Raw genomic sequence first — 25943 nt, 5'->3', positions numbered from 1 at the left:
CTCTATAAGTAACTTCCTCATTTTAATTTATACCAAACAAAAAAAAAAAAATTTGCTACGTCCACAACATTTTTACAACAAATCATGAGTGGTTAGTTATTATTGGTTCAAATTTGAATTTAGCACTAATATTACCTTTTTAATTTAACAATAACAACCAGTAACAACCTGTCACTTAAAAAATGTTGTAAAAATGTTGTGGATATATCATTTCACCAAAAAAAAAAAAAGTATTGTTTCTTACTACAAAACAACGCTCCAGGATACTTTTACCCTTACTATGACTGACTTCTTAATTACATTTATTGACTGTTTGGATAGCATGTTTACTGCATCTGCATTTTTAGTTTTGCATTTTCCTCTTTCTTTCTTTTTTTCTTTTTTTTTCATGCGTTTCAGGGAGACAAATTTCACTATTCACGCACTATTCGTGGGACCCATAATCACTTTATTAAGAAAAAAAAATTTAAAATGAGTCCTAAGGTACTATTTACACATTTAAAAATTATTTTATTACAGTGTTTTCAGTTTTCAATTTTCAACAAAATAAGTTATATCCAAACGGACCCTTACTCTTGACTTTGCTTTTCTTTTCTTTTCTTTTTTTCTTTTTTTTTAGGGGAAGCTTTTTTGGTTTCTCTAGGCGTGGTACATGGATGAACCTAATTAGTGCTATAGCCATATGTATGCGATTTACTCCTCCATTAAGAAAAGAAAAGAGAAGCAAGAGTAAGTTCCGGGTAACTAATTAGTGCTATGTGCTATATTTACTCTTTTTACTTTTACGACAACTACTACACAAACATTTTCAATGATAAATATTGTCAATATTAGGCTTTGAAATAAAAATGAAGATATTTCTTTCTAAAAGGCTATTGACTTTCTACATTGAAAGGAAAATTATTGCAAAATCAAATCATAGAATATTTCATTATTTAAAAGAACATCAAATTCAATTTAGAAAGCAAATAAGTTGTATTTTTTTTTTTATAATTAAAATCTTGTTAATATTGATAGTATATTAATTCTATTTTTCATAGTTTATTTAGCCTTCATTTTAGCTTCTTCTTTTTTTCTTTTTTCTTTTTTTTGGGCTTATGCCTTGGCCCCCATAAACTAGATTTCTGGTTTCATCCGTAGTATTAAACAAAAATTCAGATATAAAACAATAAGAAACACACAGAAAAACCTGATAAACAAATTTTATGTTCGACACCTTTCCCTCTACTTTCTCATCATTCAAATTAAATATAAATTTAATATATAAAGAAAAACAGAGGATTCTGAATTCAGACAAAGAAAACATTTGCATAAGAGAAGAAAGAGAACCTTGAGGGTGTGAATCACGTTGTCAAGGTCGACGAAATGAAAAGGCTTAAACGATTGGTCGCAAAAAAAATAACTGTGTGTGCTCAGTTTGAGAAGAGAGAAAATAATAGAGATCAGAGACAGTCAATTGTGACACAGTGTGTATGATATAGAGAAGCTGTAGAAAGTAATGGTGACTAAGGGGAATCTGGGTAACTAAACTCCAAAATCAAACTTTATAGTTAGTTGGCCCGGTTGCCGAAGTATATAAGATAATAGCATCTCGAGCCTAAAAGGGTCGATTTTTGGTCAGAAATCGACCCTTTAAAAATCGGTTTCTATGTTTTGACGTGGAAAGTATCCTACGTGGAAATCGAGTCTTATAAACTCGGTTTTTATATAGAGCCTTAAAAGCTCGATTTTAGTAGCTTGATATGCCACGTTTACGACACATAGATCTCGAGGTTTAGAGAGTCTGTTTGATAAAAGTGAAATCGAGTCTCAGAAACTCGATTTTCTAACAGTGATCAGCAACTGACACGTGGTCTGTCTCTCAGTCCTTCAGGTCACTTCATTTGTCCTTGTTCAGTTCACTTTATTTGTCTCATATTTTTCTCTTACATGTGTTCCTAAAGAGCAACAATTTCACGTGAAGAAGTTCACTTCAGCTCTGTCTCTCAGTCCTTCAGTTCACTTCATTAGTCCTTGTTCAGTTCACTTCATTTGTCTCATATGTTCACTGCATTTTTCTCTTACATGTTCACTCACCTTTGCTTAATTTCAAAGCAGCTTAACTGAGTCTTCCCTCTCTCACTCTCCCTCTCACTCTCATACAATCCCAGCACATCCTCATGTCAGGTAAGGGTCTCACTCTCTTGTTTGTTGTTTGGTGTAAGGGTCTTTAATTTATTTATATATATATATATATATTTTTTGCTTGAGTATGAAATTATAATCATTGATTTGGTGATGTAATTGCTTCATTTTGGTTTTGCCATCTACTAAAAATATCAAATGTTGCTCCAAAAAATAAGAGCTGCCCCTTACAAAAAAGTATTAAATAATTTAAGAACGTTGAGATCTATTTCAATCCAATTTTGACCACTTCAGTCCATTTAGTCAATTTTGGTCCATTTTGGTCCACATTGGTCCATGCAGGTCACTTTGGTCATTTGCTCTTTTTTGTCCACTTCGGTCCACTTCGGTCTCTTAAGTCCACTTCAGTCAATTCGGTACATTCAGTCCACTTTGGTCATTCACTCTTTTTGGTCCATTTCGGTCCCATAGGTACACTTTAGTGCATTCAGTCCAATTTAGTCTATTCGGTCCATTTTGGTCTATTAGGTCCACCTTGGTACATCCAGTCCACTTTAGTCCACTTCAGTCCATTCGGTATATTCAGTCGAGTTTGGTCATTCACTCTTTTTGGTCCATTTCGGTCCTATAGGTACACTTTAGTCCATTCGGTCCATTTTGGTCTATTGGGTCCACCTTGGTGCATCGAGTCCACTTCGGTCCACTTCAGTCCATTCGGTCCATCCAGTCCAATTCGGTCCAAGTTAATATAAATCATAAGAAAATAAAATAGTCATTTAACATAAACGTGTAATGTGATAAAACCACTGAAATCCCATCAATTAGAGTAAATATTATTCTCTAAACTCTGATTTCATTTTTTGCTTGGGTATGAAAGAATGATTGATATATATTTAAGATGTATTCTTGGTTTATTTGTATTGTTAGGTTTTTAATGATTATATTGTTGTTTGGTTTGATTTTTTTATTTATATTTTTGTTAGAGCTGATTTGAAATTTTGCAATGGGATGACTTTTGTCTTTAGATTTTATTTTATTATTATTTTTTTTTTTGTGTTAGTATGAAATGATAATGATTGTGTGCGTGTATGTGATGTGGGGTGAGTATACAACTAGTAAAATATAGGACTACTAAAAGTCGTATATTTTATAAATATATAGATAGAAAATTTTTTGTAATTGATGTTAAATGAAAGAGAGAAAAATATGTCACTAACATATTATACTTGACTCTCTAATAGGTTCACAATCTCTGAAAAATATTGAGTTAAATGTATATTTCGGTGGACCTCTTGACAATCCTGGAGGGATTGATGGATTCCCATTTAGAGGGGAGGGTATCGAATGCTACTATATGATGATACGTCGTAAATTGAAGACGTTGAATGATTTGAAGAGGAAAATAATGGAGGAATTGAATTTGAACCGTGCTTGGTATGACATAAAGATTACTTATCGATACCCACAAGAAGTCCTTCATGAACGGATAAATTACGGGTATATGGCAATCACAGAAGACAAACATGTAAAATGATGTTTAATAGGATCCAGAAAATGCCCCAAGTAAATGCTGCTGAGTTGTACGTAAGTTTGGAGGCGCTTGCAGAAGTTTATACTGAGACGGTGCAACAAACAACGACGTCTTTACAATTTACAGCCCTAGATGATGGATGCACTATAATGGGAGATCATACAACGGGAGGGTATACAATGGGAGAGTATACAATGGGAGAATATACAATGGCAGGTTATACGCTCCCCAGTCAAGATCATGTTGCCAATACTGGTGAAACCGTCCACCCTCAAGAGACACATTTAGAAGAGGAAGACGAAGACGAAGATCATGCTATGAATGATGGTGAAAATGTTGATGATGTGGACGAGTACGAAGAGAGGATTGACCGAGGCGACTTTGAGTACGATGTGGATGACCATGAAGTTGTTCCCATTTTTGAAGAGGAAAATATGGAGAACCATGATGAACGTGATGCAGACGATGATATTGGCGTCCAGTATGATACAATACGACTACTGCCTATGCACCTCCTAGCGAGTCCTTTTACGCAAATACTTGGGAAAATATGGTTGATCCTTCAGCTCTTCAGATACCATTAGTTTCTACTTGGGAAGATGGATGCATTTTAGTAAAGGGTTGACTTTTGCAAATAAAGCGGCTGTGAAGCGTGCATTGATAAATACGCAGCAAGTGATAATAGACATTTTATTATCCGCAGGTCGACCACAACTAAATTGTGCGTCGCGATGCATTGACACCAACTGTAAGTGGTACGTTGGGGCATTCAAGAAGGATAAACTTAATGGTTTGTGGATGGTCACATCTTATGTGGGTCCACATACTTGTATACTTTGGTCGGCGAAGAGACGGTAAAATGATGGATTCTAATTTTGTTGCATCAGAAATTATGGGAAATTGCGACAAAAGCACACTACTCCTATTGATGAGCTATGGGAGATCATACATACTAAGTATAACCATGAACTTTCTTACTATAAGGTATGGGACGCAAAACAAAAGGCAATTGCTAAGATATATGGGGATTGGGGAGGAGTCTTACCAGAGGTTGCGAAAGTTGTTTTGTTGGCATACTTGGATCAGGATTCGGGTACCCGGCTCTATTACACCATACCTAGGGGCATAGATGATACTACGTTACTGCGCTATGTATTTTGGCATTCGCTCCATGCATTGCTGCATTTAGATTTTGCAGGCCGGTGATCAGTATTGATGGGACTCATTTGTATGGTAAATATCGAGGGGTGTTGATGATTGCAATGGCAACCGATGCTAACCAAAGGTTCTGCCCTCTTCGCCTTTGCTGTTGTAGACAAGGAGTCAGGGCTAGTTGGGGATGGTTTTTAGAGTGTCCTCAGGACTGCGATAGANGCCAACAAAGAAAGGTCTAGTCTCGAATTTGCCAAGTTCATAATCCACATCATCACTCTCATTCTTAGTGCCATCATCTTCTGGTTTTTCCCATCCTGGTAACGATAAAGAAATTGCACCTCCTCATTGACCCATTTGCTTTATCCTCATTACGTCACTTAAAAAATATGTTTTTTATGGACTTGTTGAAATTGAAGAGGATGTAAATCATTAGATGAGAGCAGGTGGATAGAGTGGAAAAACACATCAAGAGTATTATATGATCATAGAATACCTATTAATTTTTTTTTTGGATAAGTAACAAAAAGATTTTATTAAAAAAAAAAAAAAAACAGCCCAGTACATAGGACACAGCCCAGTACATAGGAAATGTACTAATGGGGCAAAAACATCAAGAAACCAAATTACAATGATCAAGCAAAACAGGAGGGGAAAGACAAGAAAAAGATGATAAAACTAAACACCATTTGAGAAAAGTAAAAAAGACAAAAAACTTAAACTCAAGAATGAACCGTTCACATCCCTCAAAGCTTCTAACATTCCATTCCCGCTAGAAACACCACATCAAACAGTGCGGCACAATCCTCCATATATCTATATTGCGATGTCGCCTGCAATTGCAAGACCAAGAATCCAACAAATCCACTACCCATTGCAGCATCACCCAACAAATACCAAACAAGCAAAAGACCATACTCGACATCTCATATGCTATAGGACAATGAAGGAGGAGATGATCTACAGATTCCCCACACCTTTTTGCAAAGATAACACCACTCAAGTACAACAATATGCCTCTTCCAAAGATTATCCGTAGTTAGAATCTTGACTTAAGAAGCAGTCCAAGAGAAAAAAGCTACCTGAGGAGTAGGACTGATATCAGGTCGGGTCGGGTCAGTTTTACTGCCACTCGCAACCCGACCCGATAACAATTGTTATCAAGTTTATCAGGGAGAAACCTGACCCAACCTGAAAAGTACGGGTCTTGGGTTGGGTCAGGTATTGCGTTGGGTCTGTCCTTTTTTTTCCCCAAAAAAACGCACAATTTCTACCATCAAATTCTCTCTCTCTCTCTCTCTCCTATGGTGGCTGAAAGGTAAAACCCTAGACGATGAACAAGGCTGAGTCTCCAACGAAAAAATTCTTTCAACAACAACAACAACAATAGCAGCAGCAACAGCAACAGCTACAGCTACGACCATTCACCACCTGCACACGTTAGCACGTACCACTCCTTTTAAGATTCTCATTCTCATTCTCTCACTCACGACGCCGCCATGTCTAGGTCCGTCTCTCTCTCTCTCTCTCTCTCTCTCTAGCTCGAGATTTTAGGGTTTATTTTCTCAAATTTCGGATTTTTTTGTTCGGAGTTCGCTGTACTTTGCTGACTTGTTCCTCCATTTTTCTTGGAATCTTGCAAAACTCGGTGCAAATATCAGTCTTTGTTTTTGAAACTCGTTGCACAGTTTTCCCATTCCACAATGTTGAGGGATTGACTAAATTTTTTATATGAATGTAATTTTTTTTTTCTGGGTTCTTAGAGTGTTTGATTTATGGTTTATCTTTGCTATTTTAATGCAATATTAGCTGATTTCCTTTGTGTTAATTCAAAATATTTTAGTGTTTTACTTTTCGATTATGGTGAATCTTAATGTATTTTAGTTTATTTGAAATAGTTCATAATGGGGTATAGGATCGGTTTCGCTTATCTGATACATTAGTTGTGTGTGTGTGTGTGTGTTTTTTTTTTTTTAAAATCAGTCGGGTCGGGTTGGACCCGAAACCGAACCAAACCCAAGGCAGACCCAAACATTGGACCCGAACCCGACCCAAGCATCCATTCAACCCGCCCAAGACCCTTCGGGTCAGTCAGGTGGGCCAGGTTGGCTGGGTCTATGCTCAGCCAGTGAGGAGGAACCTTCAATTGCCACACCATTTTCCATTTTCCATTTTCCACAGGAAATATACGACAATAGAAGGGGAGAGAGAATGATAATACCCACTCACCTCGAAACCACAACTGCTTTTGGATAAGTAAAAGAAAACTGATTAAGCTAAAGTGAAATTTTTTATAAGATTGCTACAAGACCATCTATGCTTTTGCTTTTAAATGAAATCTTGTTAAGAAGCAACATATTCATAGAATAGGAAGAAAAATGGGTGGAAATATAAGGAAAGATACGATTCAAAATGAGGAAATTTGCATAGAATGTTAAGATGGATGAGTGAAAAATATAAGGAAAGATGGGATTCAAAGTGAGGAAATTTACTTAGAGATAAGGGTGGCCCTTATAGATGAAAATATGTAGGATAGTCCCTTGAGATGGTTTGATCATGTTCAAAGTAAAGCAATTAATGCACTAGTAAGAAAAAGTGAGTTAATTGGTAATTTTAGATGAAGACCAAAAATAACATTGATAGAAGTAGTAAAAAATGAAATTTTATTTAAGTAACAAAAAGTATGACTTTTAGATAGGATACAATAGAATGGGGGGAAAAAAAATATATATATATATATATATATGTGTGGCCGACCTTGACTAGTCTATTGATGATCCATAGTTGACCCCAAAATTTGGGGGCTAAAGCTTGGGTTGTTGTTGTTGTTGTAGTAAAAACTTGTTGAAAATCAAGTTTTGGTCCAAAATGGTTCCATCTTATATATTTAACAATAAACGTGTACACCAGCTAGCAAAATGACTTGATTGACCATGCTTGCCAATGTGAGGGGCCAGATTGACAACTTGTATGAAGTGTAAATTTTGGGGGACTAAATTTTCTTTTAGACTTGAAATACACAAAATTATACTGTAAAAGAATATAAAATAAAATGGATAGACAAACCAACTGGTCCAAAAGATAGGAAAAACAAATAACAATTCTATAACTTTCCATTACATGCAGACTGAAGAAATATATATATATATATATACAGGCCAGCTTAAATTATCTTTTTCCAAGAAATTTACTTTTGTTTCTATCCCTTCATTTTCTCAAAAAGACATCAACCAAAATAGGAGAAACACTCTTTTCAATAGTTAAGCTAATAAGAGAAGCTAAAGGTTACCAAAATTTCACAAAACCTGCTTCTGGTCCTATCTCTGAATCAGAAAACCGTTCAGGAAGAAGCCATGTCATTCCCTGCAAAAGATTTTCAACACCTAAATAAGATAACAAAGCTCCAACAGCTAAATAAAGATCGGGATCAGTTATGTTTTCAACATTCATGAGCAAGCACGGATGATATGATAATTACAGAACATGTCAAGAGAATCAAATTAATTCAATTGGGGGAAAGTATAGGTCAATTAGCAATATATCAGATTATGCAATGAGTTTGCATGTAGTTTATATGGCTTATTAAGCAGCAACCCACAAAAATGAACATGACTTTATCCTTTTATTTTGAGGTAAATAATGAGTTGAAATATAGTGAAGATCCTTAATCACAGGCCCTCAACCTCATTGAGTATCCATCTTTTTTCTCTTTCTTTTTTTCGCCTGGGCTACAATCCTCAATTCCTGAATCAGCTCCCTGCTCCTAAGCACTTCCTCTATTGCTAGAAGCTAGTAGCTACTAAAACTTATTTTTAGCCTCATGCCAACATTTTTCTTTTCTTTATTTTTGACTCTCTTTTCACTGCCCCAAGGACATCCCATCCTCCGTTATAGGCTATGAATACCCTGCCATACTTACTAAATCAATTTCCTTAGGACTCTGTTGCTGCTTGGTTTAGGGAGCTTAAGGCTAGTAGTAGCATCACCACGACCAAATTCCTCAAATATCTTACAAATTGATCCTGTTATCATGAAATCTCCATAGGTTGGGCTTCTGGCTACAACACCTATCCATGCCTATTCTTTCTCTTGGGGCAGACAGTGAACAATAATCTTCCCTCCACCTAAGGTTTCTCGCTCAAAACCTGAGCTGGCCACAAAATCAGGCTTAAGGTTGAGTAGCCTAATTGGGATGGTGACTGACTTAACTCCCTGTTCTTCTCAGTTTATAATAGGTTACATGGCTTCCAGATGTATGGCTTCAATTGAGAAACCAAGGACCTTTTTTGAAGCCATATGCTTAGCCTCAGCCCTCAGCAGAATCAACCACATCAAAAAATTCCACTAAACAAAGCTTCGGACTCTTCACTATGGTTTTCACTAACCCACGAATTTCAATAGTCAGGTAAGAAACAAAATATGATCATATGAAAACAGTTTATGATAAACCCTTTTCTGCACTTTCTTTTTACCACCTTGGAGCTACAAAAACATATAAGGACAACCCACAAACTGCATAAGATTAGATATTGATCAATTAAATTTATAATCTAACACAACAGATAATATAATTATCTTTAACTGATAGGACGCACATTGGCCTAGATGAGATAACATCACCTTGATACCCAAACACAATTACTTCTTTCAATTCCATGTCCAAAAACAGTTTAAAGATTACTTTTTTTTCATTGTCCCATATGAGATAATTCATAATTTCAAAATATTCAAACGCAATAAAATTTTACATTTTTTCTCGAAATTTCTCACATATCAAGCTACCATGGATATCAAAAGCAATAATAACGAAAACCCACAAAGCCAAACACAACAAACAATCCAATACCCAATTAAATATGAAAACTTTGTCCATAAATTTGTAACAACTGACAAAGTACCAAAACAAAAAAACAACGAAATTACAAGGAATTGAGAGGGGCTCACATTGGCTAGAGACTCCAACGAGTGCACATACTCCTTGTTCCGCCTAACCCACCTCTTATAAGCCTCCATATCAGAAACAAAGAAATTCACAGCACTGATTGCAAACTCAACCCCTGGCTCACTAAGCTAACGCCACCACCACCACAACCACCACCTTGGTCTTATTCACCATTTGGGCCCTGACCCAGAAAGCCAAATAAACTAAAGTGAAACCTTGTTTTTGGTCTAGGATTAGATTTTGAGGAGCCCGATAATTGAGAACTTGAAAACTGAGCAATGACCATGAATATAATAAGAGAGACAGAGAGAGTGAAGGTTGTGGTGAGCTGTAAACTTATGTCATTTGCTAATTTAAGGTTGTTAGATCTGTCCGTTCATTGGATACGATCGTCCGATACTGTGATGTGTTTTAATGATGACATGATTTAGCAATTGTAGTGGTTGTTATGTACAATGATTCTACACTTGCTGCTGTAGATCCCGACTGTATGGGATCCACACCACGGCCAGCCGAGTGTCTTTGGTTTTTTCTTGTTTATCTTTGGATATAAATAATAGGATAAGTGTTCTATCCTTGTATTCACAATATTTTTACAACAAAATTTAGGTCACAATTTGTTACTAGTTCTAATTTGAGTTTACTACTTAAATTACTATTTTACTCACCAATATCAGCATTTTCTCAACTAATATTTATTAAAAATCATATTGTTGGGAAATTGTTTTGTGAAAATTGTCTTTTTTAAATTTGGTAAAAAAAAAAACTAAATTTTGTTATTTTAAGTTTTTAACTAACTCATTTGTAGTTTAATATATCTCCCATTTCTTTTTGAAAAATACTATGTCCACAACATTTTTATAATAAATCCTAAGTGACAAATTGTTACTAACTATTATGGTGGATAAAAATGTAATTTAAGTTTTTAATTCATATTATAACCAATAATAACTTACCATATAGGATTTGTTAGAAAAGTATTGTGAAATTATTGTAGACGTAGCATTTCTCTTTCATTTTACAAGTTTTTAAATTTTATTACTCACCAAAAAGAAATTACAATTTGTACCTCTTTGAGATTAAGTGTCAATAATACTCAAGATATCTTATTTCGATCCATAATATCATTTTATTTTTGCTTAATACAAGTTGTAAAGGGTCTGAGGACCGAAGATAATTATAATATGAAAGTGTCTCGCACAATCCCACCTGTATAAGGGTATCCACCCCAAAGACATCACTAACCCAAGGATGTGAGGGAGTGCAGAATGGTGCTACGTAAGAACTTATGGAAAAGAGGAAGTATCATAAGGGGGGCAAAGATGGTGGGAGGAAGCTTCCTAGAAAAGCATACCTTCCCCCTCCGCATTGAATACCCTGCAACAATCTTATCAGCTGCATTAATGAGGAAATGACACCTAAACAGTGACTTCATAGCTAGCTGCTCATTCTACCACCTTCAGTAGAACTTTGATAGGATAAGTATCTTGAAAAAAGCCTTGAAGTATACAGGTGGAGGGTTGGCATGCAAGGAGGAAAGATATATAAGGAAGGGGAACCTCTAGATTAAGAGGTTAAACATTTTCTCATGGGATAAGAGAAAAAGAAAAGGTGATAATGGATAAGATAGGGCAAAACTTGGAATGTTTGTGCATAAGTAACCAATCCTCTGACAAACCTAAGGAGAGTATCATTTGTAATAGCTACTTAAGAGAAAATTCTATAACACTTTGAATTCTTCGGCCACAAGCTAAAACTTGATCCTGAACCACTATTGAACTGTCTTCCCACTCTCTTTAGAGATTCTATTGTTTGGGTTTGATTTGAAGGCCAAGGCATCACTGTTCTAAGTGGGATTGGACTATTACTTTTTGAGTACTTGCATAAGTAATGTAAATTTAAATTTTGAAAAAGTAATATATTTATTATTATTATTTACAAACGAGAGTATACAAAGCTATTCAAATGGGTGCGTGTTGTTTTCTCATCCCACACACACACTATTTTATAGCAGGGAGGAAACTGTTGAAGTGACGCTAAAACGATTATTAGTAGTTTCAAACCTAAGAACTCAAGAACTACTACGTCAACCTCTTAGATTTTAAATAATATAAATTGATTACATGCACAATATAATTTTGTTTCCTTAACGTATGTGTCCATAGTCTTTTTAACACCTTTTGTTGAGAGACATATTTGGGGTGTGGAGAGTAAGGGTTTGAATAATAGGTATTGGATTTAGCCAAAAAAAAAAAACATAGATATCGGGAAACGCAAATAGTGTCACTACCATTGAAATATCAATTGAACCCTAAGCACTTTTAATTACAAAAGAGTATTTCTTTAGTAAGGACTTCAAGATACTAGATCTGACTTTTTTCTAATTTTGTATGTCATTATTTTAATCTTGATGATAGGATTAAAGCTATGCATTCACTTTAGTTAGCTCAATTGATAAGTCTTTTTTCTTTTTTCTTTTTTTTTCTTTTTACTTAATAAGTTTTTTGTCATTAAATAATATATATATATATATATAATGTGAAACTTTTTTTTATAGGATATATTATGTGGAACTTTAAATAATGTTACACAACTCAATAATTTTGATTGAATTAATATTATTAAAACCACTGTAAGACAAGAAAAAGGTAGATTGACAATGTATTAATGTGTTTTTTGGAAATCACATCACATGGAGAGAGATAGAGAATATGATATATTATATGAAACTCTAAGTGATGTTACACGATTCAATAATTTTGATTGAATTAATATTATTAAAACCATTGTAAGACAAGAAAAGGTAGATTGACAATGTATTTAAAAAAAAATCACATCACATGGAGAGAGAGAGATAGAGAGAGAGAGATATTATGTGAAACTTTAAATAATGTTACACGATTCAATAATTTTGATTGAATTAATATTATTAAAACCATTGTAAGACAAGAAAAGGTAGATTGACAATGTATTTAAAAAAAAAAATCACATCACATGGAGAGAGAGAGATAGAGAGAGAGAGATATTATGTGAAACTTTAAATAATGTTACGGGATTCAATAATTTTGATTGAATTAATATTATTAAAACCATTGTAAGACAAGAAAAGGTAGATTGACAATGTTTCTTTTTTTTTTTTTTTTAAATCACATCACATGGAGAGAGAGAGGGACAGAATGATATATTATGTGAAACTTTAAATAATGCTACACGGTTCAATAATTTTGATTGAATTAATATTATTAAAACCATTGTAAGACAAGAAAATGTAGATTGACAATGTATTTAAAAAAAAAAAATCACATGAGAGAGAGAGAGAGAGAGAGAGAGAGAGAGAGAGAAGGATATATTATGTGAAACTAGCATGTAATCTGATGACACACAAGAATCAGTAGGCTAAAATATTTCAGACTATGACAATGGCTGTAAATCCTATAAAGGAAGAAGGAAGCGTCAAAAGTGATCGGTGTGACCCGGCCAAGGACTCTTTGACGATTAAGTCAGTTTTGTCCCTAGGATACAAGAACAGAAAAATAATGGATGATTAGAACTTACCTTTGGTAGACGGGACCTACTCCTTTTATAGAGAGTTTGTCATGGGTCTACTTGTTTGGGACCTATCATCATTGTGGGTGATATTGGTGATTAATGAAGCAAATGGAGTATGTGGAATGAAGTGTATGGAATTCCTTCCACATATTAAGCAACGTGTTGTGTTTTGCTTATGTAGAACTCTTGGAGAATTTGTTGTAAATTTACTAAGTACAATTCGGTCGTCCATGGGTATGGTCGTCTATGACATGGTCGTCCATGGACAAGTTCTTTTTGGCAGATCTCATTATTATTAATAAAGGGTCTTGTTCATGCATTTTGTCATTCCATTGTGATTTTTCCTTAGATGTGATCAAGTCCATGGATGACAACCAAGGACGGGTTATACTTGATTGATCCCCATCATAATCCATGCAAACGCATGGATGTATTTAAAATTATACACAATTTTTATTATAAAAATATATAATTTAGTCAATTTTTTTTAAATAGCATGTAACACGTGTATATGTATGAATACATTTAAAATTAAACACAATTTATATCATAAAAATATAAATAATTAGTCATTTTTTTTAAAAAGTAAACTAATTAGTCATATATTAAAATTATTACCCAAAATTAATACTACTTATGATCATTTTTTTTTCCTTCTAATTTTTAATAAGATTGAATGCGTGGTGATCTTTGATGTATGATGATTTGTATTGAGTATATGCGATTATTTATTTTAAATTTATGGTTCATTAATATTAGATTCTTAGTATTTTGCATTCATTAACTCACTTGGAATAAAGATTAAAAAACTTAAGCAGATAATTATGGTGTGACTCTTATAACATAAATTTAGACACATAGCGTAAAGTTGGATTTTAATTTCAAATTCTAATTGAACTTTCTCTGAGTTTTACCTATTAATATATATGTATATATAGACTAAGTAATATTACATGACTCAATAATTTTTATTGAATTAATATTATTATAAAACCATTTGTAAGAAAAAAAGAAGAAGATAGATTGACAATGTATTTTTTTTTAAGGCTGTGTTTGTTTTGACTTCAAACTACTTCCGAAAAACCATTTCCGTAAAATTTGGGTGTTTGGTTGATTAGGAAAATTCGGTCAACTGAAAATAATTTCACCTTTGACCGTAAAATACCCCTCCCCAGGCGGAAACCAATTTACACTCTTATTTTACCTTCAAAGCATTTCTAGAAAAATACACCCGAAGAGAGAGAGTGAGAGAGAGCCCAAGCACACTCCACCTGAAGCACGTCCTCGCCGGTCAGATCGCCATCCTCGTCGCCGTCGCCTCCTTCGTCCTTGATCTCGTCGCCTCCTTCGTCTCTGATCTCGTCGCCTCCTTCGTCACCGATTGCGCCAAGATCGCACCGCCCTCTCGATCGCACCAAGATCGCGATCACGGCGCCAAGTTCGTGCCTGCGAGATCGCGCCGTCCTTCTCTAGGTCAAATCATCATCTTCGATCTCATCGTCGTCTTGATCGCGCCGCCCTCTCGATCTCGTCGTCCTCCTCTGATTTTTTTTTTTTCTTCGTTGCGATGGTGTGGACGGTGGATTTTTTGTGGGTTTTGTGTTGCTGTTTTTTTTTTTTTTTTTGATGAACTGATTGTTGTTGTTGTTGTTGTTGTGGTGTTGTTGTTGCTGGAATTTGCTGCTATTGTTGTTGCCGGAAATTGTGAAAAAATGGTAGGAAAATAGCATTTTCCTAATAGAACCAAACACATGAAAATATTTTCCACAACAATTTTCATAATACAACCAAACACTTCAAATATTTTCCTTTTCCGAAATATAGCATTTCCGAAAATTACTTATTTTCTGAAAAATATTTTACGAGAACTAAACGGACCCTAAATCACATAACGTGAAGAGAGAGAGAGAGAGAGAGGGAGGTACGTCGGGTCGTATTAGGTTGGCATTAAACCCAAATAGAGCAAGTGAACTTAGTTTGGAACAGGGTCGAGAAACGACGCCGTCTTATCTGACTAGATCCTACACTACAACAAGGGCGCGCGTCCATACAAAAAAAATCATTCTCTCTAGGGTTTCCAATTTTTGCAACACAGGAGAAAATTCAAAAAAATGCAACTCACTCTCGAATTCGGGTAATTGCTCCTTTTGTTTTGTAATCTTACATCAAAACCTGGGCATATGACTTTAATAACAACTGCTTCTCTCTCTCTCTCTCTCTCTCTCTCTCTCTCTCTCTCTCTTTTTGGTTTCAATCTGCTTATAAGTTTGAGAGTTTTAAGGTTAACATGAATTTGTCAAGATGAATCCTTTTTTGTTTAGTGTTCAATAAAAATTTGGTCTTTAATCTGTTTTTCACTCTCTCAGTCAAGTGTTTATTGATTACTGATAAAAGATTGCATAATAAACGAAATCCACTTGTTTATTCTCCAAATTTTCAATATATGTAATTCCAAAAAAAAAAAAAAAAAATTGATGGGTATTTTGTTTTGTAAGATTTGGGATTTTGCAAGTACTGTAGCAGTGCAGTGTGTTCAGTTAAAAGGTTCATATGGGCATGTCTTAGGTTCTTTTATGACATCAATTTACTTATCATGTTCCAATTTTTAACTTTGTACATGATTGCTTTTAATCTTTGTCTACACTTTATGTCTCATTGGAATGGATGCAATGTTAATTTTATTGGCAGTGGGGGATTAGAGCTTCTCTGTGACTCTGTAAAGGTCCATAATGTCAATGTTGATATGGCAAAGGGTGCAGAAAAGGTAAATTTGTAGTTTTGACAGATGCTTTCCTACAAGCTTAAAGTGTGAGATAATTGAGCAAACACAATGTGTTTATCTTTGCACTTGGCAGTTAATAATGAAAGATTTGCTCGGTTGGGTTCATACCAATTTGATCAAGGAGAGGCCTGAAATGTTCATGAAAGGAGATACTGTGTAAGTTTAAATTTGCTTCTAAATTTCAATCTTGAAGGTGGGCGTGTGCACATACACTCCAAAACTATGAAATTGTAGTTATGAATGAAATGGGAGAGTCACTTGAGAGGCGGAAAAGAATACATGTTGCTGATCTTGAGTAGTCTGTTGAGGATCCGTAGTTTACCCCAGAATTTTGCTATGAAATAGATATGGGTAATAACACTTTTAGGGTGATGAATATTAGTGATGTGAAAAAGGGGAGTACCTGGAGAAAGGAGAGGATTATAAGATAATTAATGCAATCTATCATCATAAACATCCTTATTAAACACGTAGAGGTTTTGTTTGTCTTGCAGGAGACCTGGTGTTCTTGTCCTTGTGAATGATTGTGATTGGGAGCTAAGTGGGCAGCTCGATACAACCCTAGAAGAGAAGGATGTGGTGGTTTTCATCTCAACCTTGCATGGTGGATAGTATCTAGATGAGATGATTGTGTTGTGTACTAGATGATAATGTAATTGTTATTATGAGATTATTAAGAGCTTTGGCATCCTAGCCTTGTTTGTGTACTTTGCTGATATTCATTACTGAAGCATTCAGGAAAGTGACCCCCCCAAGTCCCCCCACAAGTTATTAGAGGTTTTGTTTGTTTTGTTGATTTTACTGCCCATTTTCTTTTCCATTTTCTCTTGTTGACAAGTAGATTTGTTGAAATGATCTGTTTTTCATTTCCATTTTATCTCTGTAAATTTAAGAATTCGAAAGAGATCAAATGCCTATAATTTAAGAATATTATAGACTTTCTGTTTGGAGTTTCGGAGTTAGATTATTATAGACTTTCTGTTTGGAGTTTCGGAGTTAGATTTTTTAAGGTGGCAGTGAATCTAGATTCTAGTGCAAATTGGGTCCACTTTTAATGTAAAGCATTCACATCAAATCTACTAAAAAATTTAGCTTTTAGCAACTTAAAAATATACTTTATTTATTTTAACATTTCACGTTACAACTTACAATATACCTAATATACTTAATATTCTTTCTTTTACCACTCAAGTCTCTCTCTCTCTCTCATTTAAATAATGTTTTTTGTGTTTACCCTCTAGCAACAATAGTGAGTTTTTTAGTACTTTTGGCGCGAATAGCATTTTAGTTATTTTGGCACTTGATGTGAATGTTCTTTAAGTTAAGAGGTTAAGGGGGGACAAAGCAGAATCTAAATATGGGTTCTACTCTATTTTGTTGAGATGCAAGGTTTGGCTTGCTAATGGAAAAACAAGGACCAAATAATAGAGAGGGTAATGTATCAGTGTTGTATTGTGACTTCTAAATCGTCAAAGAGTTTAAAAAAGATTTCTTCTGTTCTTGATTGCAGTATTTTCACTATTTTGCAATCCAACCTGATTAACTATGCAGAATACTAAACTCTTTAGAAAGAGGATTATCAAGATAACAAATTACTACCAAGTCATTTTAGAAGTTTTTAAAATGTAAAATTGTTCCTCCAGGAATAATAATAGATGGGATTCGAATTACAAAAAAAAGAAAAGGAATTGTTGAGAGTGGGATTTGAACCCACGCCCTTTCGGACCAGAACCTTAATCTGGCGCCTTAGACCAACTCGGCCATCTCAACAATGCTTGACATGTGTCTCCAAATTTGGATATTATTCTTTATTTTAGCATTCTTATAGCGACCAATCGTTTCCACATCTTTCTTCTAATAAATCGTCATCCAGTTCGACGTGGAGTTGGAGTCGGGAATTATTAGGATATGCTGTTGCAAAAAAAAAAAAAAAAACAGAGGAAGCAAAATGGAGCACAAATTTTATTAAAAGGAACATAAACTCGTTGGTTTCTCTCATTCATACCTATATTTTATTTTGTTCCATAAAATATGACAAGTTGTCCTAGTTCTTTTCCTAAACAATTGATTCTTAATCAAAGATAGAAAGGCAGATGCATGAGTAAGCTTTGGAGTTGTAACTTATGCTACAAGGATTATGCTAATGGATATCCATCTTGGTTGCTTTTGCTCTTTCAAGCCGCAAAATTTCCAAACCTCTCTTTCTCGATGAAATTTTTAACATTATTTTTCAACTCACAAGCGATCCTCTTTCTATTTACCTTGAAGGGTTAAGAGAGAAAAATAAGAGCATTCCTGATGCTTTCTTTTTTTTAAGTATAGCATAACCCTCACCATTAATTTTCTTTTATTTATTTTTATTTTATTTTTTAAGGCTATACTACATTACTTACGTTACAGAAAACAATTGCCTTCAAAGATTCCTTCCTACCACTTTGACAAAACAGAACAAGCGTGGGAGGAGCACATTTTTTTATGTAGCTTCAAAACTTGAAATTATTGTTTTTTTGAAGTGTCTTGGTCTCAGCTCCGTAAATGATGAAAGAAATGGGATGAGTTCTCTTATTAAAATTCTAAAAAAGATACAAATAGGAGAGAAACAAAATGCCACAGAAAACTGTGTTTCCAATGAAGACGTTGAATGTTCAAATACCACCACTCCCGACCATGGAATTATCACCACAAAAAAAAAAAAAAAAAAAAAGGAATTTACCATTGTAGAGATAGTTCTTGATAAGATAAGAAAATCATAAACGAACCATACTTCCAAAATCATTGATCACATCGATCACATGATTGATACGTCACATTGTCACTGGGTGTAACACACAAAGAAAGTAAAATATACCATTTATTATATCTGAAAGGTTCATGTAAAAAATTATAAATCAGTTAAGCTACAGAAAACATTAACCAAAACTAAAGCAGAAGACGAACTTCTCTTGGCAGCATAAAGCGGGGTATGGTGCCACCTGATTGTCGCTTGAAAAGAATGAAGAAAGGAAAATGCAACAGAGGCCATACTTTGACCAGAGCATCATCAGACCTTTTGTTTTCCCTTTCTCAGTTTTTCTAGTTCTGCTTCTGCATTTTGCAGCTGCTGCCTTAGTGTGGATACCCTTCTCTCCAACGCTTCCACTGTGCTGGTGGAAGGTTGATATGGTGACAGAAAATGACATGAAAATGCTTTCAGAGCTTCAACGCCAGTAACCTACAAATCAAAAAATGTCAAAAGGGCCAATAATAATAAGTAAAAATAATTATTTTACACCCCATCTAGAATTACTGAATTTCAGATTTAGGTTCTCAGTTTGGTATGATGATCAACTAAGAATTCACAAGCCAGGAGGATACCTCCTGAAGAAACAAGCAAGAAATTTAAGGAAAATATAATAAATTCAGCAATTAGCATTGGTAATAATTTGGAGAAAAGATGTGTAAGAATGACATGAGTTCAACTTAGAGCAATGTATGTTGGAAAAAATAGAAACATCATGTCTTTCCACAAGTTCAACTAAAATCATTTGGAATTAATCATCAATAGTCTTGAAAATTAACGACCTGTTAGACCATACATCTACACCTGATAAGATTGTTTAATGTATGACAAGCGAAAAGATTATTTCAAAATAAGATATTTTCTTTTTAAAGATTTATAATTTTTTGGCATTGTAAATTACCTCTTCTGGCAGCAATGGGAGCTTGGTGATGTTAAAGTCATCATACAACATATAGAACTGGTCAAGGTACTTTTGTTGCATCCGCATTCTAGCTTTGAGTAACTTGGATTCTACATCTACAATTAGGAAAGAGCCCAATAGATCTATAACTCTTGTTCTAATAAAAAAATTATTCCAAAGGTAAAATGAAGTATGAGAACATGTAAACTCACCATCTTCATCATAAAGTACTTGGTTAATGATAATATTGTGTGTATCTATCTCAAACTTGGCGAGTTCCTGGACCAGTCTCTCTGTTTCATAAAGAGAGAGGAACTCTGGAATGCAAACACAGACAAAGGTTGTCAAGTCCTGCCAACAGGGAAATACAAGTGCGTTAAGAAATAACTACAAAACAATCAGTCATTCAATATAATTTTGAGTCATAATTAACAAGGAGCATCAGATCAAGTGCTTCAGAAATAACTATAAAACATTCAGAAACTAAATGCAAATTTGATTGATTAAGTTTTGGCAAGTCAAATAAAATTACAATAAACCTCACAAGTCCTGGTGCTTTTAACTCCTCTAGATTTAGGAAGGAAAACATAAGGGAGAACCATGTCTAGCATACATCTAGATAAAGTAGAAACAACATATATATATTTTTGATAAGTAAGGTAGCAACAACATATTTTTATACTTTTTCCTTTAATAAAGCTCTTCACTTGCTGATCCCAAAAAAAAAAAAAAAAAAATCATTTATCCAGAAATCATATCAATAAAGAACCAAAAACTTGAAAAAAAGTTAAAAAAAAGAAAAAGAAAAAAAAAGCATCTTTTACATTTATATAGTGTATTAGCTTGTAATGACTAATGACTATTTGAACCTTAAATCTTGATGCTTTGAGCAATTCGCAAGCTAGTGATCATTAGGTTCAAATGTCTCATTGAATTTAAGGGCTTGTTTGGATCACCATGATTTTGAGTGATATCACTCAGTTTTCATCACTGAGTTTCCAAAACACGTGGGTCCCACTGAAAAAATATTGTTTGGCTTGGTTTTTGGACGATGTTTGAGTGATGGATGATGGAAACTAAAAATAGAATTTTGGTGTTTTCAGTTTCTGAAATATGAGTTATGGTGGCAAAAAGTGAGTTATGTGACCAAACAATAATTTTGGAGTTTCTGAGATAAGGAGAGGTTTGGGTTATGAGTTATGGGTTTTGAGTTTGAGTTATGAGTATTGACTTATGAAAACTAAGTTATGACCAAACTAAACGAGCCCTAAGTCTCCTCAAAATGACTGAGTAAAAGGTCAATTTTGATGTCATTAAAACACCTTAACTTCCTAAACATAGCAATTACTACAAAGGAGAAAGTAGCCACAGGATAAAATATCAGCAAAAATGCCAAAGTAATTCACACCCATAGTTAATGCAACTGCTTGCAGGCACCAGAGGGGTGCAAATCATGCTTCAATAGAATTGCAAATCATGCTTCGTTGTTACTGCAAGAAGCCTTGAGTCAAAAAACACCCTTTTTTTTATAAGTAATAAATAGCTGTATTGATTATATAAAAAGGGCACACCAAATCATGGAAACAGTTTTTGTATAGTGGATATCTACAACAGCGTTGTGCTTCCAATAGTTTATTTCTCCAAGAGTTTCAATTTCCCTCTTGTAAAGATTATCAGATTATTATTGATGAAAGAATGTAATGATGGTTAAATTAGTTAATAAATTCCCATTAATATCAACAATGAGTAATACATCACTTGACCTATAGTAATGCTCATAAAAACAATAATGATAATTGATTCTGAGATCACGTAGATCTTTAAAGAGAAAAAGAAAAAAATCTGAGATGGGGAAGGAGGTAATTTATCTATGCAGCTGATGTAACTATCCAAAGTTTATTTATTTATCCATTTTAAGTTTATATTTGGCCTAGGAACTTTGTAGTTCATGAACAACAATTTTTTTTATGGGTAGATAGTTGGGGAGGGGGAGGTGGGGTTTGAATGACATACATGGGACACCACAAAGGATGCCATTACCACTAGACTCTCACTTGAACCCTGAAGCTCATGAACAATAATAACAAAAGCTTCCTAAGCACTTTATACAAATTTCTCATTAGACTTCCTATTCCGCCTAATAATCTTCCAGCCCTCCATACCCATTCTCAAAACTATAGCTCACACATCCCTCTTGATGAATTTAGAACCCTAGCTTTAAAAACCTTAAGCATTTAGAGTCTGGCTTCAACTTTTATAAAATTTCACAACATACATGATTCAACAGAAATAATTGGAAATCTGCAAAAAAGAATAATGAAATGATCATCATTTAGCATAGAGAAGAGTAAATGAAATATGAATAAGGTGATCTTACTGGGTCTTTGAATTGCTTATTAACTTGTTCAATCACATCTTTCATGCCTTCAAGCCTTCCCAGAATTGCATCCTCGCCAAATTCTTCTTCAACACCAAAAAGGCGGGACATCTGCCATGAATAATTTTAAAGCTTACTATTTACATCATTAACATCACCAACAAAGATATATCAATACTATAAACTGAACCATTTCTAGCTTACAAGCAAAATAAATATTTAAAGTAATGAATCCAAATTCACATCTACTAGAAGTTTACACATAAGGGATGGTGCAAGTAAGGAGTTTGCATCATTCCAACCCTAACAGTTAACAATAGAAACTGCAAAAGCAACATGACCTACTTCTACTCTTCCATTATTGCAGCAGAAATGGTTAAAGATGCCCAGCAAAGGGGTCTGGTTTTAGAGATGATTTTAGAACAATTGTATCTAACACAACAAGGAGAATACATAAAATTCAGGTTGCCAAATCCAATGATTTCTGTGCCATACACACCACAAATAGTTCCAAATTCATTGAGAGAGTAGGATTATGCTCTATCATACAAAGAACATACCTGACTGATTACGCCACCAAATTTATTTTTCAAGGACATCATTTTCGTGAGACCCTTTTCTAAGGTTGATGGAAATTGCAACAGCCGCAGTGTATGGCCAGTTGGGGCAGTGTCAAATACTATAACAGAATAATCCATTGTTTGCACCAATCTGCAAGAAGTTAGTCCATGCAGGTAAATCAGACAAATATATGTAAATAAATTAAGTAGGTTAACAGCATTTAAAAGAAGTCCACAAAGAAAGAGCACAAATTTCTGGGTGATTGTTTCAAAAAAGAAGAGATGCATAAGCATCAATAGGCCACTCAAAATTGATGCAGGCTGTGACCTGCTGGGTACTCTAGCAAATAATGTATCACATAAATATGCTTAATGTCTTCATTTTCATTTTAGTTTATATGCTACAAAATGTTATATACACTTGGATATGGTTAACAGAAGTTACCCTCAAGGTCTCTTGCAAACAACCTGAATAAAATATTAAATTAAATTTCTCCTTTCCAACCTAAAAATTGTCTAAGACTCCAATTCTATGAAGATAGCTTTAATTCATAAAGTGAGAAAAGGATCAGTATCATGGTAATGTAACCCAAGTTTTAAAGCAATCTTTTAAAATTTGTATCACTGCATTCACCCCCTCAATAGATCAACCAACCAATAAAATGTTGACTAAATGGCAGAAGAGCCACTTCCTCAGGAGACGTTATCTTTGACATGGTTAGCCTATTCAACTCTAACAAATGCACAAAAATATTTGCACTAGCAGCTAACTGCTGATAAATGCCTATAATTGGTACAAATGAAAAGCCTATTCGCAGACATTAGTCCTCCAAGACCGCCAATCACCTACTTATCTCAATCAAAATTGGAGTCCACCAAGACCGCGACATTAGTCAAGTACAAGCTATAGTGAACATAAAAATTCTCAGTTACACTTGAAACTGAAGTGAGGAACAATGACCTGATGAATTTGGAAGGTCCAATATAATCAAATAAAAGGAAACAAGACTCTTACTTTAGCATCTCTGCAAAGCTCATAGCTTCATCAATTCCAGGAATTGCATTTGCTAGTTCAGAAAACAAGCTATCCATTCCATCAGAACTGCCCACATCCTCACTTTCAACATTAGGATCGACCTCCTACAAAGGACCATACCTAAAGAATGAGATCACATAATCTATACATGCAACATCCGAACATTAACTCACTAAAAACACAACATGAACAATAGATAAAAATGCAAGTACATTGCTATTTTGTAAATATATATAAACCCAAATATGGTGATTCAGGTATATCCTTATTTTTTTTTAGAATAAGGATAAAACTTAGATACAGTTACTTAAGTGTTGTATCTTAGGTTCCCTAATTAAATTCAACCATTTGGCTGCATTGACCAATGAGCCACGTGATTGAAAAGTTAATTGTCATTAGAAAAAAAACAAATCTATTTTCACGCACTAGTCAATACAATCAATTGGGGAACTGAACGTATAGCACCTAAGGGACTGTACTTAAGTTTTACCCTCAGAGTGAAGCCCAAATAACTCAGATGGCAATTATCAAACCAGCAGTTTTCATCATTGCATAGAAACACTCTATAAGAGAATTTATCCTACATAATCAAAAGAAGAAAAAAATCTAAATTTTCTACAAGTAGTTCATAAAGCTATAGAAAAGCAGAACTGGATATTCCCAAATCCATCAAACAGAACCACATTCTAGTCAAATCAAGATGAAATTCAACCAAATAAAGCTAATTTGAAATCTGGGTATCTCTCAAATTCATCAAAAACTCGACATTTAAAAACCCACCCAAAAAAAAAAGAAACAAAAAAAGAAACCCAGAAACCCCAATAAATAAAACTGAAGTAGAAGTGGAAAAAGAGTACCATAGCGTAGAGATTGGAGAAGCCATTAACCAAAGTGGGGGTCTTAGTGAAACGTTGCTGAAAGGCATCGCTGAGATTGTGAGCAGGGTCGGTGGAGATAATCAAAACAGAGGAGCGAACCCTAGAGAGAAGGATAGAGAGGATGGAGCTACAGGTGGTCTTGCCCACACCACCTTTGCCTCCCACGAATACCCATTTCAGAGACTCTTGCTCCATTATGTTCTGTAACGTTCCTTCTGGTATTTCTGTACCCATTGTTTTTTTTTTTTTTTTTGCTTGTTCTCTCCAAAAAAAAAAAACCCAGAAATTGAGAGAGAGAGAGAGAGAGAGAGAGAGAGATATAAAGTATTGGATTTGGGGGTTTCAAGTTTTGGATATAAATAAAAAAGGAAGAGAAGAAGTTTAAGAATTTGTTAATATAGAAAGAAAGAAAGAAAGAAAGAAAGGAGAGGAACAACAGAGTACTATAATCGAAGTCGAGGAAGTTGGAACTCAGAAGTTCCCTTTGATTCTAGTTAGACTTTGCTTTAGTTTAGATTTTAGATTTTAGACTTTATAATAGTATGGACTTGTGAATGCGGCACACTATACGGGTCGTGTGCTAATGTGCACTGGGAATGGACCGACTACAATTGTATTTATACACTTTACATTTAACCATCCTAGAAATATGTGGCTTCCACTTAGCTTATAAAGTCAATATCAAAAAAAAAAAAAAAAAAAACTTATAAAGTCTCTTTATCAAAAAATAAAAATAAAATAAATGATAAAGTCTCTTATCATGATTAAAAAAAAAAAAAAAAAAAAAAAAGGGCCTACGGTGAAGTCATTAATATAGATTTATGACGTAAAACCAAAATCCATTATATTATCGATCTATGGAGTTTCTGCAATGTCTTATAAACAAAAAGTGAAATAATATGATTTTTTTTAGATAGTTTCAACTTATTAGTAGTATGCAACTATGCATTGGTAGTATGCAATTTACATAAGAATAGTGTTGTCCATCACCAATTGAGGCCTAACAAAATAGTCCGACTAAAAGCCACATGAACCAAAACTATCTGAGTTGAGCAGAGAGGTAGTCAGTGGCAGATCTTAAACTTCAATAACCAATGTTGGCGGTTGCTTTCTCCAAAACCTGAGCCACCCAATTTGACCAACCACACCATTGAAAGAAGGTCAAATCTATCCAAATCCATTCAGATCCAATGAAAAAATGGTTGATTTAGTTAGATTCGGCAAAGAACTTATGGTTTTTGTTCATTTCAGTAAAGATCTATTCGTTTTTGCTCAAATCCAGCTATGAGATGGAGGTTTTTGCTTAAATTCAAGGAAAATGTGGTGATTTTT

At 34.3% G+C, this 25943-nt stretch overlaps 2 protein-coding genes and 1 non-coding gene across 3 annotated transcripts; 1 reads left to right on the top strand and 2 right to left on the bottom strand.

The window, feature by feature from the left end:
* The first annotated feature begins 15299 nt into the window (after positions 1 to 15299).
* On the top strand, positions 15300 to 16876 carry LOC112020658 (ubiquitin-related modifier 1 homolog 2). Its single transcript, XM_024053213.2, has 4 exons — positions 15300 to 15432; positions 15987 to 16062; positions 16154 to 16236; positions 16575 to 16876. Exons 1-4 carry the CDS (start codon positions 15410 to 15412, stop codon positions 16690 to 16692), a joined length of 300 nt encoding a protein of 99 aa, XP_023908981.2. The 5' UTR covers positions 15300 to 15409; the 3' UTR covers positions 16693 to 16876.
* An 893-nt stretch (positions 16877 to 17769) lies between these two features.
* TRNAL-AAG (transfer RNA leucine (anticodon AAG)) lies at positions 17770 to 17850 on the bottom strand. Its single transcript has one exon. It is a non-coding gene; the product is annotated as a tRNA-Leu (tRNA).
* Positions 17851 to 18914: 1064 nt separating this feature from the next.
* LOC112020642 (ATPase GET3A) lies at positions 18915 to 25129 on the bottom strand. Its single transcript, XM_024053191.2, has 7 exons — positions 24591 to 25129; positions 23713 to 23837; positions 22698 to 22848; positions 22138 to 22248; positions 19973 to 20111; positions 19761 to 19876; positions 18915 to 19291 (listed from the first exon to the last, which is right to left on the bottom strand). Exons 1-7 carry the CDS (start codon positions 24843 to 24845, stop codon positions 19121 to 19123), a joined length of 1068 nt encoding a protein of 355 aa, XP_023908959.1. The 5' UTR covers positions 24846 to 25129; the 3' UTR covers positions 18915 to 19120.
* Positions 25130 to 25943: the final 814 nt, after the last annotated feature.

Source organism: Quercus suber, unplaced genomic scaffold, assembly GCF_002906115.3.
Source record: "Quercus suber isolate HL8 unplaced genomic scaffold, Cork oak 2.0 scaffold_628, whole genome shotgun sequence".
Taxonomy (NCBI): domain Eukaryota; kingdom Viridiplantae; phylum Streptophyta; class Magnoliopsida; order Fagales; family Fagaceae; genus Quercus; species Quercus suber.
The sequence above is the reverse complement of the archived record's forward strand: the minus strand, read 5'-3'. Positions and strand labels throughout refer to the sequence as shown.